Below are 14,439 nucleotides of genomic sequence, written 5' to 3'. Positions count from 1 at the left end.
TAAAAACAGCAACACTTTGCTGTATTTGTTGACAGTCTCTCTCTAGTCATGGTTTTAAACGTTTTGAAATCTCACAGTATCAACTTAGCTGTAGCTTTCTTTTATGCCTGCTACGTTACTGCGGAGATGGTTATCTGAGCCATACGATCAGTCAGCGGTAGGTTTATAGTGCACCTGATATGCTCTCTGGGCCGCCGGGAAGGCAGAGTTTATACCTTCAGACACATGAAATGGTTCAGAATTGCAACAGTTTTCCTACCTGGCATGCAGGGCAGCTGAATCGGGTGCACCTACTGTCAACAACCTGAGACAACAAAAAATAGGAACACAACTATCGTTTTTTTTTACAGAAATGTTCAAAGGCATGTGCAATGTCTGCTTTATTTTAATATTTACCCATCTACCAATAGGTGCCCTTCTTTGTGTGGCATTAGAAAACCTCCCAGGTCTTTGTGGTTGAATCTGTGTTTGAAATTCACTGTCGGCTGATGGACCTTAAAAATAATTGTATGTGTGAGGTACAGAAATTAGGTTGTCATTCAAAAATGATGTTAAACACTATTATTAAACACAGAGTGAGTCCATGCAACTTTTGTGACTTGTTAAGCAAATGTTTACTCAAAGGGGTTGAATACTTATTTACTTTTTTCTTTTTTCATGAATTAGTAAACATTTCTAAAAACATAATCCATCTTTGACATTATGGGGTATTGTTTGTAGGCCAGTGACCAAAAAAATCTTAATTTAATCCATTTTAAATTCAGGCTGTAACACAATAAAATGTCAAATGTCAAGGGGTGTGAATACTTTCTGAATGCACGGTATGTGGGTTTTTGGTAAAGGAATTACCAGGCACAAGGTAATATTTCTTAAACTTACAGAAGGTAAACAATTCCTCCAATATGAAATATATGTTGATATTAGTTGGCAGGGATCTTTACGTCAACATTATTGTGTTTTGATGTATTTCTGATAACTTTTAAGATTTTTCCTAAGAGTCCTTTTCTTTCTGAATCCAGAAATCAAAGCCTTTACTTATGCCTAATTGTTAAGATGGACAATTTAAAAAAAAAAATTGGATATGCCTTCATTTCCCCAAAATATACGCTCTTAACTTTAATTTAATACCCAATTTGATATGCTCCTATGAACTTCACATGTTTGTGTTCGTGGATCCTTTTACATGGAAATGCCCAATACCCAGTTCTGGAGGGCATTGTTCTCTGCTATGTAACCTTTCATGGCACTAGCAAATTGTGCCTGCAGTTGCTCACTCACTCAACGATGTTGTCTGATGACACTAACCAACCAGGTCTTTATTTTTTTCCTGTTCTTCTCTTTCAACAGGAGACTTACCTCAGCACCTGCAGGTGATGATCAACATTCTTCGCTCGGAGGACCGAATCAAACTGGTAAGAGACAACACACACACACTTCCCCACAACCCTGGCCAGTGACTAACCACCTGGCACCATGACATAGTCAACCTGCCTGAATGCTTTTTATTGTGTACTAAATACTTTAATTGTTTTTATTTCACCTCTGTGTACTAAAGACTTGTTTGCTCACTGTAATTATTAGATAATGAGAACATGTTTGAACTCACACAGAAGAGCATTGCCAAGTGTTTCCATGGTGTCTGTGAAATGAAGAGTTTATTAGTTTATCTACCACTATGTTCTCACACTCCATTGGAATGATGCCTCCCATGTATTAACAAACTGTTTTTGACTGTGAGAGATTGCTTTATAGGATTGGAGTGTGTGTGTGTGTGTGTGTGTGACGGTTGGACTGTGTGGGTGTTATGCCCATGTCTTGTGCGTGTGGAATTACATGATGCAGCAGACCTGCAGTCAGACTGTGTGTACCCTCTATGAGTCCGTTTGTATGACCTTTTTATCAGATTCACATGTTGGGAGAGGTGCGTGGATAGGTAGGCAATGTAGCCTCGTTGTTTGTGAAAGAGTTGATGAAACTGTCACGTCCCCTGCTACAGGCGGTGCGGTTGGAGAGTGCCTGGTCAGACAGAGTGCGTTACATGGTGGTGGTGTACACCAGCGGACGACAGGACACAGAGGAGAACATCCTGCTGGGCATAGACTTCAGCGACAAGGACAGGTGTGTATGGGCCTGGGCCAGTGTGTGTGTGTACGTGTGTGTGTGTACGTGTGTGTGTGTGCGTGTACGTGTGTGTGTGTGTGTCTCTTTCCTCACTTGCTATGGTTGTCCTTGATGCCAGCTGTTAGACCCTTGTTGTTGTTGTAGCAGCATCTCCATTTGAAGTCAAACCAGGTGTGTTGATCTGCTGGGAACATGTCTTTTTGTGTTGTTCCCAGTAAAAGCTGCTCCGTTGGCATGGTGCTGCCTCTGTGGAGTGACACCAAGATCCATCTGGATGGAGACGGGTGAGCGAGTCCCTCATAGACATACAATTGTTCTGTATCTGTGACCCCTCTGTCAGACTACAGCCCCCTGCTGTACACTCTGGAGAGAAACAGCTCTGTTTGCGTAACTCTGTAATAACTGGAATACCTGTAACTGGAATACCAGTAACTGGAATAACTGGAATACCTATAACTGGAATACCGGTCCAGAAAAAGACACTGAGCTCAGCACAGGCTAATGTGCTAAAATGACTTTGACCACCACATGTGTTTTGATAGAGAGTTATGTTTTAGTGGTTACTAGGTATGAATCAGTGTGTGATCAGGGAGAGTCATTGCCTGTCTTGTGTCTCCCTCAGGGGTTTCAGTGTGAACACAGTGAGCCGGAATCATGTCTTCAAACCTGTGTCTGTACAGGCCATGTGGTGAGTAGACACAGCCGTAGGAATGACTGCTTAATACATTGTTGTTAATGAAGCAATCCCACATCAATACATTGTTGTTAATGAAGCAATCCCACATCAATACATTGTTGTTAATGAAGCAATCCCACATCAATACATTGTTGTTAATGAAGCAATCCCACATTAATACATTGTTGTTAATGAAGCAATCCCACATCAATACATTGGCTGCTGAATTCATATCAGACCACACAGTTGAGGCATTTCAAAATACTCTGCCAAATACTGGTGTAGAGATGCAGGTGCATGCATCAATCAATCAAGTGTATTTTATATTTCCCTTTTTACATCAGCAATTGTCACACAGTGCTTTACAGATACCCAGCCTAAAATGAATGCCATTTGTTAATGTGAATCAGCTCATTACCCATTAAAAGCCTATTGGTAGAAAATGATTATACTGCACCAAATTTCTCCCAGATTAACAAAGATGGTTGATTGAAGATAAATTGACCTACTTTGACCAGAGTCTCTTTCTAACCCCTGTCCCAGGTCGGCTCTGCAGATCCTCCACAAGGTGTGTGAGGTGTCCCGCAGGTACAACTACTTCCCCGGGGGAATGGCCCTCACCTGGATGGGTTACTATGAGAGCTGCATCGCCTCAGAGCAGAGCTGCATCAACGAGTGGAACGCCATGAGAGACCTGGAGACCTTGCGGCCTGACTCTCCCACCATGTTTGTCGACAAGTGAGTCTACAGAAATTGCAAATGGATATGAAATAACGTGAATAGTTTCACACAAAGTCAAACATGTAGAACGAGATGGACAGTAGAGGAAACGTGTGATGGTCTGCTGGTCCTGACTGACCCATTGACTGAGAGTAGAGTAGTGTGCTGATGAAGCCTCTGTGTGTTTGCCTCTGCTGATGCAGGCCCACAGAAAGGGAGCGGACAGAGTGCCTTATCAAAGCCAAACTCCGTAGCATCATGATGTTTCAGGACCTGGAGAACGTCACCTCTAAACAGGTAAGCTGTGGGGAGGGATGAACTAAATGCACACATTAGCTGCGTGCCCTCCCTTTTATAGTGCACTACTTTTGACCAGGCCAATAGGGCTCTGGTCAAAAGAAGTGAACAAAATATGGAATAGGGTACCATTTGGGACACAGTATTGAAAACAAACATCTTTGCATTACAGCCTTACTGACTTGTAGTGTAGTCTTCAGTCAATTTTGACCGGACATTATTTGATGTATTTGAAACTGTAGTCAGGAATATTACAAGTACAAATGGTAGAATATCAAATGGTTGGGAGTTGATGAGTTTGCTGTCCCCTCAGATCCGGACGGAGCTGGAGCAGCATATGAGCTGTAACCTGATGCAGTACAAGGAATTCATCGACAACGAGATGCTGCTGATCCTGGGCCAGATGGACAAGGCAACACTCATATTTGACCACCTCTATCTGGTTAGTCACCTGGCAACAACTCCTTATCCAGAACTGCTTGGTACCGCTCAATCTCTAGCTTGGTCCCAGATCTGTCTCTGCTCTTCCCAACTCCATTGCTGTCATTGTGAGAAGAATTTGGCATGCTAGCACAAACAGACTGGCACTCAGGCTACTCAAACTCTGCTTAATCTGATGAATCAAGTGCATTTTTAGAGCTTTCTCATTGTTTGAGGTCGGATTATCTATTGTCTCAATAAGATCTGGCCTGCTGAAGCCATGATATTTGGCTGATACTGCTAGAAAAAGTAGTACTCTGGAAGAGCCACACTTGGACAGCCATAACTGCTCAGCATGTGGACGAATTGACTGTGTATTTATGTGCAGTTAAGTCTGACATTTTTCCACGTTTGTTTGCAGGGATCTGAATGGAATGCCTCCAATCTGGAAGAGCTTCAGGACACTGGGTAAGTACAGCCTTTTCCTCGCTTCCAGACATTTCTATTCCATAGAGTGAATCCATTATTGGCTGTGATGTCTCCAACACTGTCAATGGACTTTTTCAGAGACATTAAAGTTGTCATGAACACGATGAGTTGTCACGAAGGTTGCCTCATCGATTAGAACATAGATTAGTCATTGGTGTGAGTCAGAATATTGTGGGAGTATTATGGGGTATTGTCTGTCTCTTCACAAGGGTGGGCTATATCCTCAACGTCACCAGGGAGATAGATAACTTCTTCCCAGGAACATTCTCCTACCACAACATACGGGTCTATGATGAGGAGACGACAGACCTGCTGGCCCACTGGAACGAGACATACAACTTCATAGTTAAAGCAAAGTAAGTCATGTTTGCCTCGAAACAGGTAAGAGGGATGGAAAGGACAGAGATATTGCGAGGGATAGAGTTGATAAAGCAAGCTATTCTTTACCATAACACACTCCTGTATAATCCTTTTTTAAAATTCATACATTAATTTATTCTCTCTTGGTCAGAACCACGTTGGTAGTACATGTATCTTCCTGCTGTTTCACTTGAGGTACAGTAATAGTAGCTTACAGAGAACTGTGAGTGACTTGACTGGGGTGTAATTAGGGTAATTCGAGGCAGTGTAGGACCAAGTCTGTGACCAAAGTTGTCCTAGAGAAGGAAGCTGAAGATGGTTACCACTAGCAACACAAAGACTGTCATTATCTTTGCCACAGACAGAGAACAGTCATCTGAGTGACAGAACTGGCTTAGGATTCTAGTCTGATTCTCCTAACTATACATTCACGGTGTGTTAACCCTACCAGGAAGAACCACTCCAAGTGTCTGGTCCACTGTAAGATGGGTGTCAGCCGCTCTGCCTCCACCGTTATTGCTTACGCCATGAAGGAGTATGGTTGGTCACTGGAGAAGGCCTTCAACTTTGTCAAGCAGAAGAGAAGCATCACACGGCCCAACACAGGCTTCATGAGACAGCTGGCTGAGTACGAGGGCATCCTGGATGCCAGGTACAGTCACACTCGACTACACCCCCTGTAATTACCATAGCCCAGATCAACTAGGGTAGCCCAACAAGGGATCAAAGCACTGAAATAGTGCCCTAGGTTATAGATTTTGCTGTATGTTCTATGTGTATTATTTGAGCATATCTCCCATGCTCCTCCTTGCCCACCCCCCACCCCATCTCTTTTGTCCACTTCCAGTAAGCAGCGTCACAACAAGCTGTGGCGTCCTGACCGCCCCGACCCAGACTGTGACCTCCATGAGGGACTGCAGGCCCAGTGCTGTGGGGGGGAGTACCCAGCTAACCGGACCCCTGAGCCGGGGATGTCCCCCTGCTATGAGGAGGCTCTTGAGGAGAAGGGGGCGGCATGTCCCCTTTCCCCCTGCAGGATGATCAGTCTGGAGGTGGACCCCGCCTACAACAACTACTACTTCCGCAGGCTGTCTGACTCGGCCCTGGACAGTGACCCCTCCACGCCGGTGCGCGCTCCGCCCCTCCTGGACATGGAGCGGGTCTTCATAGAGATTGAGGACGTGGAGCGTGACGCCCTGCTGGATGACGAGGCCTTTGAGGGGCGGGAGGGCCTGCCGCTGCCACACTTTGGGCTGGCTGGGGTGGGGACGGCGGCCCAGACCTCTTGCCGAGGACCAGAGCCCCTGGAAGAGCTGCGCCTGCGTCTGGAGTTCAGCACTGTAGAGGAGGAGGATGAGGAGGAGGTTCAGAAAGATGAAGCAGAGATGGAGGCGTTGGCACAGCCAGGAGGAAGAGTGGGGAGTGCAGGAGGAGGTGATGGTGATGGAGAGGTGGAGATGGTTCAGGAAGAGGAGGGAGAGAAGGAGGGCAATGGGCTGGACCTGGTAACCCTGAACCAGAACTCCAACAATAACAACCACTTTAATACCCTGTCCAGCCTCAATGTAAGTGTGGAGCGGTTTTCATTATGGTGTCTTCTGTCTCTGTAATATACAACCAATTCATATGTATATATAATAGCTTATAATAAATAGATAACTACATTAGTAAAGAGTAATGATTATTCTTTGTTTCTGACTTCTTGTTTCCCCTCTGTTTAGGACACTGCTCCTTCCAAACCCGCTCACCCAGTCAAGCCTTCAGCCCTCTCGCGATCAGACAACAAGCCCAGCCATAACATGGATTCACTGACCCAGGATTCTGATCTCTGCCTTAACCCCACACACCTCCCCAGTGTGCCCAGTGTCTCTGTGGAGGTCCCAAGTGCCACTCTCCCTCTCCCACTTACCTCCCCCGACACACCCTGTTCCCCCAGCCTGCTGCACCCCTGTGGCCCTCTGTGTGACTGTGCCAACTGTGCTGCTCTGCCCTCTACACCTCTGCCTGATGCCCAGGACTCCCCCTGCTCTCTGACATCTGAGGACATGGCTGGTGAGGCCAAGGGTGAGGAAGGGAAGCTTTTAGGGGTCTCTGAGCCTCTCCCTGTCCCAGAGCTGCAGGAGACTCTAGTGCAGCTACAGAGGTCAGGGCTGGTCCGCCGAAGGGCAGAGAGGCTCGAGAGGCTGTCAGGTCTGTCCCAGGAGGGGCTTCATTCCTTGGAGCCTCTAGACAGCCTCCACTCAGGAGCCAGAGAGGGTCCCAGTCCTGTGGAGGTAGAGTTCTCAGCCTTCCCAGAAGACTTCCCCAAGTCCTCCACACCATGCCCAGTGCCCCTGGAGCTGCTGGTGGTTCCTCTGACTAACGAGGTCCTGCTGGGTGCAGTGGGGTCTGGCGGGCTGACGCCCAACTCTTCCCCACATGGCTCCACACTGACACGTAGCTCCAGCAGTGACAGCATCCGCAGCGTCAGGGGCAAACCCGGCCTGGTGCGCCAGAGGGCTCAGGAGATCGAGACCCGCATGCGGCTGGCCGGCCTCACCGTGCCCTCAAGCCTCAAACGCTCCAACTCACTGGCCAAACTGGGCAGTCTCAACTTCTCGGCTGAAGACCTGTGCTCCGTCTGCTCCTCGGATGCAGGCACCCTCCTGCTCCTCTCTCTTTCCCCAGAGCCAGGCCTAGAATGGGAGTGCCCCTCCACCTCTTCCTCCGCCCAGCCCAGAGCACACAGGGACCAGACCACCCCAGAGAGAGCACTGTCTGGGGGTCCCAGGAGCTGACAGGAAGGATGGAGGGACACTCCTCCACCCATCCCTCCATCCCCCACTCTGAGCTGGGGACGGACACACAGATTTTGGAGAGGGGAGAGGGACAGTCTTAAAAAACAAATGTGTATATAGAATTATACATGTATAAATAAACATTTGAATAATATAAATATATATTCATATAAATCCACATCATATTTAAGGAAAAATTAACAGAATCCAAATATTATACCATAATCCAGATGGTATCTTGGTTAAAGCCTGCTCGGTATCTTGGTTAAAGGCTGTTCTTGCATGGAGCGCAATGAATGTGTGTGCAAAGATGAACCTCATACAGAAGACCTGGTCTCCATCAGGACTTAAAGTGGTTTTCATGTCTGGTCCTCTGCCTTTCTAGCTGTCCAGAGATCAGAGTTACAGCTTTATCATCATCATAATCATTATCATATTATCATCATCATAATCATTATCATCACCATCATATACCCTGCCTTTCACAAGCAGATACATTTTGTTTTTATCACAGACTTTATCATCACAATTTGTTGTTTACTTTGCCATTGGTTAATGTTAATTGTGGTGTATTTTGATGAAGTGCTGCCTTAGCCAGAGTTGATCATCAGATGATACTGATTTTGCGCTATCATTGGGCATAGTGCTCCCGAAGTTTCACCATGTGCTGAAAACAAAGGGGAGAAGTGGGTGTAGTTGTCTGTTGTATTTGTCACTGCTGTCTTGGGTTCAGTAAGCAGTATGAGACGCACATAGACTGTAAACTTGTCATAACACAAACAGCACCATTAATTCGGTGTGCATCATGTATTTTGGAGAGATGTCGTGATAGGTTGTGATATGTGACATCATCATAACGTTTTCTTCCTCTTGTCACCTCAGTGTTAATGACAATCCTTTACAGGTTAGAGGCTGTTACCAACGATGTGATATTAGAAATGTATTTAAAAAATCATACAAGCATAGAGTCTAGCTCCTCTGCTTCTGAGCCTGCATTGTATTTTGGTATTTGCATAAAAAAGTTGATTAATTTTGGAAGAGCCAAATATATAACAGAAATCATTTTCAAACCATTCAGATCCCAAAACATAGAATACAAAAACAAAAAGACCATAGCCCCCTCCTGCAAGTACTGCAGTGTGATTCCACTTCAGTAAGAAAAGTCATTCCTTCATCATAGTCCCCTCCATTTCTGACGCTTTCATGGTATAATGTCCTCCAAGCTTCCAACATGTCCCTGTGTCAAAACATCCAGATATGATTCCAAGAATCTTCTGGGACCATTCAACCTCTGTGACACCACGGTGATGTGGTGTTTTTCATTTTGTTCAAGTAGTTCTACAGATCCCGCTCTTGTCAGGTGAGAAGTTCACATGCTATGTCATAGAGATCCTACATCTCTACGGGCTGTATGTTGTATCTATGTAGGATCTCTATGGGCAGTATGTTGTATCTATGTAGGATCTCTATGGGCAGTATGTTGTATCTATATAGGAACTCTACGGGCTGTATGTTGTATCTATGTAGGATCTCTATGGTCAGTATGTTGTATCTATGTAGGATCTCTATGGGCAGTATGTTGTATCTATATAGGATCTCTACGGGCTGTATGTTGTATCTATATAGGATCTCTATGGGCAGTATGTTGTATCTATATAGGATCTCTACGGGCTGTATGTTGTATCTATATAGGATCTCTATGGGCTGTATGTTGTATCTATATAGGATCTCTATGGGCTGTATGTTGTATGCAGGGTAGTCCGTAGTTGTCTGGTTTATAGTCTTAATAGGGTTGTCTCCTGAGCCCCCCATACTGTACCTGGACTCTCACCTGAGATTCAACAACAGTAGAGTACATTGAGAATGATATGATGACACAGCCAAAGGGGCTGGAGAAAAGCCACTCCCTTTACAACATCTTGCAGTTCCTTTCTACCCTCCCTTCCCAACATAGATTAGCCTGTGTCTAGGCCTGGATTTACCCGTGTAGTTGTACAGGTCCTTTCTGAGACTGGCTACACTGAACGCTAATCTTATTAGGGGTTCAAGTATCGAAGCTGAGAGAAACCCTGTTGTATTTGTTGGCGTTCATTGTTATACCGGTTCTTTCCGCAAGGAAAATGAACATGCAAATTCCTGTGTGATGGTAAGGCTGAGGAGGGTACAATTTGGCATGATGGGAAAGGCCCATAGTCCACACCGTCTCATGCAATGCCACGCCAGGGCCTCATGGTGAAGTTATATCAAGCGCTTAAAATTTCACATTTTGAAAGGTCATGCCCCTTATCCCATGTGACCTAGAGTCCTGAAATTCAGTACACAGGTTTCTCTCCTCACATGGTACAAATTTTCCTCAAGATCCCATAAGGTCCGCTATGATGGATTTTCTGCCATTTAGAATTTTTTGAAAAACACTTCAATTAAATCTCCTCCGGAACCACTGGGCCGATCAGGTTGAAACTTGATTTATAGCATCTATGGACCAAGGTCTCTCAACGCAATATTTTCCTGGCTAGCATCTGAAAGAACACGGACCAATAAACATTCAAGTGGGCATGACCTGGCACATAAATGCATAAAAATCTGACACGGTTATTCGTATTGTAACAACTTGCTATACATGTTCAAAACCCTGTCTGGACTTAACGTATGCAAGCACATTTAGATCGACCACACAGTGGCTATAATGGGCACATATTTATATCTCTTGATCTGTTTGACTTAGTCGTGAAATTTGGCACACATGCTCAGGGAGGCGAGTCTAGCTAACCTGTAGAGTATGGTTCTATTTGGCCGCATGGGGGCGCTGTTGGACATGATAAATAATACATGCGAGCTCATTGGCTTAGCGGCCATATTGTTTGAGCTAGAGTCTTATTTGAAGACTTGTCTATAGATGCTAAATACCAAATTTGGTGCTGATCGGTTCAGCGGTTCTGGAGAAGATGTTTAAAGTAGTCAACATTTGAAAAGGTCCAAAATACATCAAAAGCGTGTTGCATGATCTGTTGGATTTTGAGTTCTGATATTTGGAAAGCGTGGGAAGGAGTACAGAAGTGGCTCGCCCTAGGGTGACTTGTTTAATTTGCTCTGGGGCCCTAGCTTGAACCCCGGCATGGCTGCTTGCAGCTATATGTTAAACTGCTCTCGGTCAGGTTTATAATTTGAGCAGGGAACTCACAGGATTCCCCACCTCCGTAACTTATTTTTGATCCACGATCCTTTATTGCATCTGAGAACTGAGTTGTGCTGCATAATTGAATTTGTGACCAGTTGCATTGGGAGTTGTACAAAGTCTTTTTCAGGTTCCAGAGAACGTTTTTCTCTGATCTTTCCTCTGAGGGTCACACCATTCCTTATGCATGAAGTCACAAGAGCCATGTGTCATTTCACTTCCATCATTCTTCTTTCTCTCCCTCTTTCTGTATCACTACTGCTGTCCTGAAAGTGTCCCGCTGACTATTTCACATTCTATGTCACCCAATTCATTCCACTCAGCTTGTCTTCATCCATAAGTGAAAAGAATAGGGGTTCTTTATGCAACATCTTGCTACTTTGCCATATGTTTTTTTACAAAAATGTTGCAGTCAAATATTTTGTTTTGAAATTATTTTTTAAGTTCAGTATTTGTGTTTGTGCTTGAGTGGTTACATGGTTACTGTGAACTATTTATGAGAAGTGAAAATAAACTTTAAAACACATGAATAGGTTCATATTGCACATGCATTTCTCCCACACGTATGAGAGCACATGAAGTATGTACTGTATGTTAATATGTATGTACAGTAGTTGATGATGTTGCAGAAGATACTGCTGTATAGTACTGTATGTATGTGTCTGGTAACATGGAGAGCACAGACTTAGTTCTTCCCAATGACTCCAGTTCCTGTGCGGACACACACACTGTTACTGCAAGCAGTGTCCTTCCAGTTTTAATCAGTTGTACTGTGTGTGTCTGTTTGTGTATGTATGTATGTACATATGCTATTTTATTGAAATGCTGTGTCAGAGATGCCTGTTTCTTTTTTTATGGTTCTATTGGGCACAACCCATACAGCCACTTACCGCTGAAATCTTGAATTGAAAGTGTCCAATTAGCTGGCACATTGCCTCTGTCTACCCAGGGTTCTCCCCAAAGAATGTAATAGAGGCGCTGTGCCACCTTGTGGACTAGCTGCGCCACTATGTAATATTTAGTCTTTAAGTCAATAAAAAATAAACATAGTACTTTATTTGTTATCATATATGATTTTTTGGGGGGTCTAGATTGCAGTAAATGGCAGTTACAGGTGTTAAAAAATGCCAAAGTTCCTGGGGCGAACCCTGCTACCATGATAACATTTATGATGCATTATCAAGGAAAAGATACTGTGTAAATGTGTTTATTTGGTGTGGCACACAGAAACACAGTACCTCTGTACTGTAGAGATGGCTCTGCAATGTTTCTCCCCAGTTTACACCCTTGCTGCTTTCATTACAAGATGAGGGTTTAGTTGCCGTTTTTCCTTCTCCGCTGTACAGTAGATCTCAGAAGGCAGAACGATGGATTTGCTTCCCAGGTGCAAGGCCAACATCTCTGGACAGCAGGGCTGTCCTATGGTGTGTGTGAATGTGTGTGCAATAATGTAATATGCACACTGTTTAAAATGTGAGTGGTAATCTGGTCCCTTTTAAAAATGTATGCCAACCTCTGTTGTGGGGTGTGTTCAGTTTGGCGTCTGATGCTGCACACAGTGCAGATGGCGGTCCTTAGTGGTATATGAGTGTGTGAGCCATTAGTCCACATCCATTTAGGTTTGATTTATGGACACACAAGTGCCTTAGCCGGGAGACCAGAGGTATAGAGCTGTGTGTGTGTGTGTGTGTGTGTGTGTGTGTGTGTGTGTGTGTGTGGAGCTGCCAGTATTGCAGAGGGTTTGGATGGAAGGGTAGGGTAGATGCATGATGGGACACTCTGTGGCAAGACTTCCCTTTCGCTTTAGTAGAACAATGGCCCTGCATTTAGTCTCAGTTCTTTCATTGTTGTTATTTCTAGTAATAGACTTAGATGTGAAACAGGAATCTGAAACCTGGTGTTCCTTTTTTTTAACCTTCTGGTACATTCTTTGATTTGAAGAGGAAAAAAACTGAATCTCCTCTTCTCTTCCTTATCACGTTCACGTGTCCATCAGGGTTGCCGAGACGGGATCTTGACTCCAAACTTGTTTGTGCCCTTTAAATGTGGAAGAAGATCAAAGTTCTATCCATGGGTGTTGTCACTAAATAGAGACACCATTGAAGCTGTTAAAAGATACAAAATGAGAATCAGAATGTCTTTTATTTATGTGTGTCTGTGATCTCTGTTACATCTTATGTATTGCACTTTTGGGAGAAACAGAAGTGATACAGTGGAATCATCCGCATTGTGTCATACCGATAGATGAGTGTTCCTATCACTAATGGTTTATGAAGCTTCTCATAGGCTTAAAGTCAAACCAATTTGGCGAAGATCACAGTGATAGGTTGCTCCACAGATTTTTGTTAAAGTTTATCTTTTTTTTATATTGAAGTATGCAGTCATTTTTTTGTACTGTAATTTTGCTGTAGTTTGAATGCATATTGCACTTTTTTTTAAACATTTGTTAAAATAATGTACTGTATCTGTTTATGAAATTAAATGTTTTTTCATGCTATCACAGTATTACATTTTTCTTCAATTTTTTTGTTGTTGTCATATCTCCAAACTACTACTGTTTGAGACATTAGATCCACAACATAGCCTTTGATTTGCTAATTCACAGACAAACAGTTATACAGCAGGGAGAGGAGGCATGTGGTATCACAATCCCTGTCTTAAGATATATTTAATTTCTCCTGACATTGAACATGAAGTCACAAAGAGAGATGTGGTAATAAATAGTCTCCCAGTGACAGAAGCCTGTCCTCTGATTGTTACAGACCCACTGTGAGTAATGAAATATTTCATAGAGGGGAGGGGTTGACGTTGCTAAGTGCTTGGGTCAAGACTGCACGATTGACTGTAGTGGCCCACATCCTGAAATGAAATTGCATAATGCCCCCATCTGTATACCTTGGCAGGAGAGTGGCGTTATAATAACCAGATTATGTAGCGCTTGGCTTGACAGTCCCAGTTTGAAGCACTTTTGCTGCCGGCTCTGGTTGCTCCTGGCCTGTATGGTAGTGTGCGTGATTAATGATGGACCGTTCTTCATGAAATGGCATGTGTGTGGGGAGGAGGGGAGTGGAGTCATTCTTGCATTGCCTCGCTGTTACAGTGGGGCAAAAAAAGTATTTAGTCAGCCACCAATTGTGCAGGTTCTCCCACTTAAAAAGATGAGAGAGGCCTGTAATTTTCATCATCGGTACACTTCAACTATGACAGACAAAATGAGAAGAAAACAATCCAGAAAATAACATTGTAGGATTTTTAATGAATTTATTTCCAAATTATGGTGGAAAAAAAGTATTTGGTCACCTACAAACAAGCAAGATTTCTGGCTCTCACAGACCTGTAACTTCTTCTTCTCCTCTGTCCTCCACTCGTTACCTGTATTAATGACACCTGTTTGAACTTGTTAT

General features: G+C 44.0%; 1 protein-coding gene across 2 annotated transcripts in view; it reads left to right on the top strand.

Moving 5' to 3' along the window:
- Positions 1–13,532, top strand: part of LOC112248540 (protein phosphatase Slingshot homolog 1) — a 71,524-nt gene extending 57,992 nt beyond the window's left edge. Inside the window, exons 4-15 of one of the 2 annotated variants that reach the window (XM_024417666.2) lie at positions 1,348–1,412; positions 1,997–2,118; positions 2,343–2,405; positions 2,744–2,809; positions 3,341–3,535; positions 3,721–3,814; positions 4,128–4,256; positions 4,656–4,702; positions 4,933–5,079; positions 5,535–5,735; positions 5,931–6,648; positions 6,805–13,532. In XM_024417666.2, coding sequence (XP_024273434.1) covers positions 1,348–1,412; positions 1,997–2,118; positions 2,343–2,405; positions 2,744–2,809; positions 3,341–3,535; positions 3,721–3,814; positions 4,128–4,256; positions 4,656–4,702; positions 4,933–5,079; positions 5,535–5,735; positions 5,931–6,648; positions 6,805–7,860 — 2,903 coding nt within the window. In that variant the 3' untranslated portion in view covers positions 7,861–13,532. Of the gene's footprint in view, positions 1–1,347; positions 1,413–1,996; positions 2,119–2,336; positions 2,406–2,743; positions 2,810–3,340; positions 3,536–3,720; positions 3,815–4,127; positions 4,257–4,655; positions 4,703–4,932; positions 5,080–5,534; positions 5,736–5,930; positions 6,649–6,804 lie in introns of both variants that reach the window. The other variant, XM_024417665.2, reaches the window with a different exon arrangement.
- Positions 13,533–14,439: the final 907 nt, after the last annotated feature.

Source organism: Oncorhynchus tshawytscha, linkage group LG04 (assembly GCF_018296145.1).
Source record: "Oncorhynchus tshawytscha isolate Ot180627B linkage group LG04, Otsh_v2.0, whole genome shotgun sequence".
Taxonomy (NCBI): domain Eukaryota; kingdom Metazoa; phylum Chordata; class Actinopteri; order Salmoniformes; family Salmonidae; genus Oncorhynchus; species Oncorhynchus tshawytscha.
This window is presented reverse-complemented; position numbering and strand designations above follow the sequence as displayed.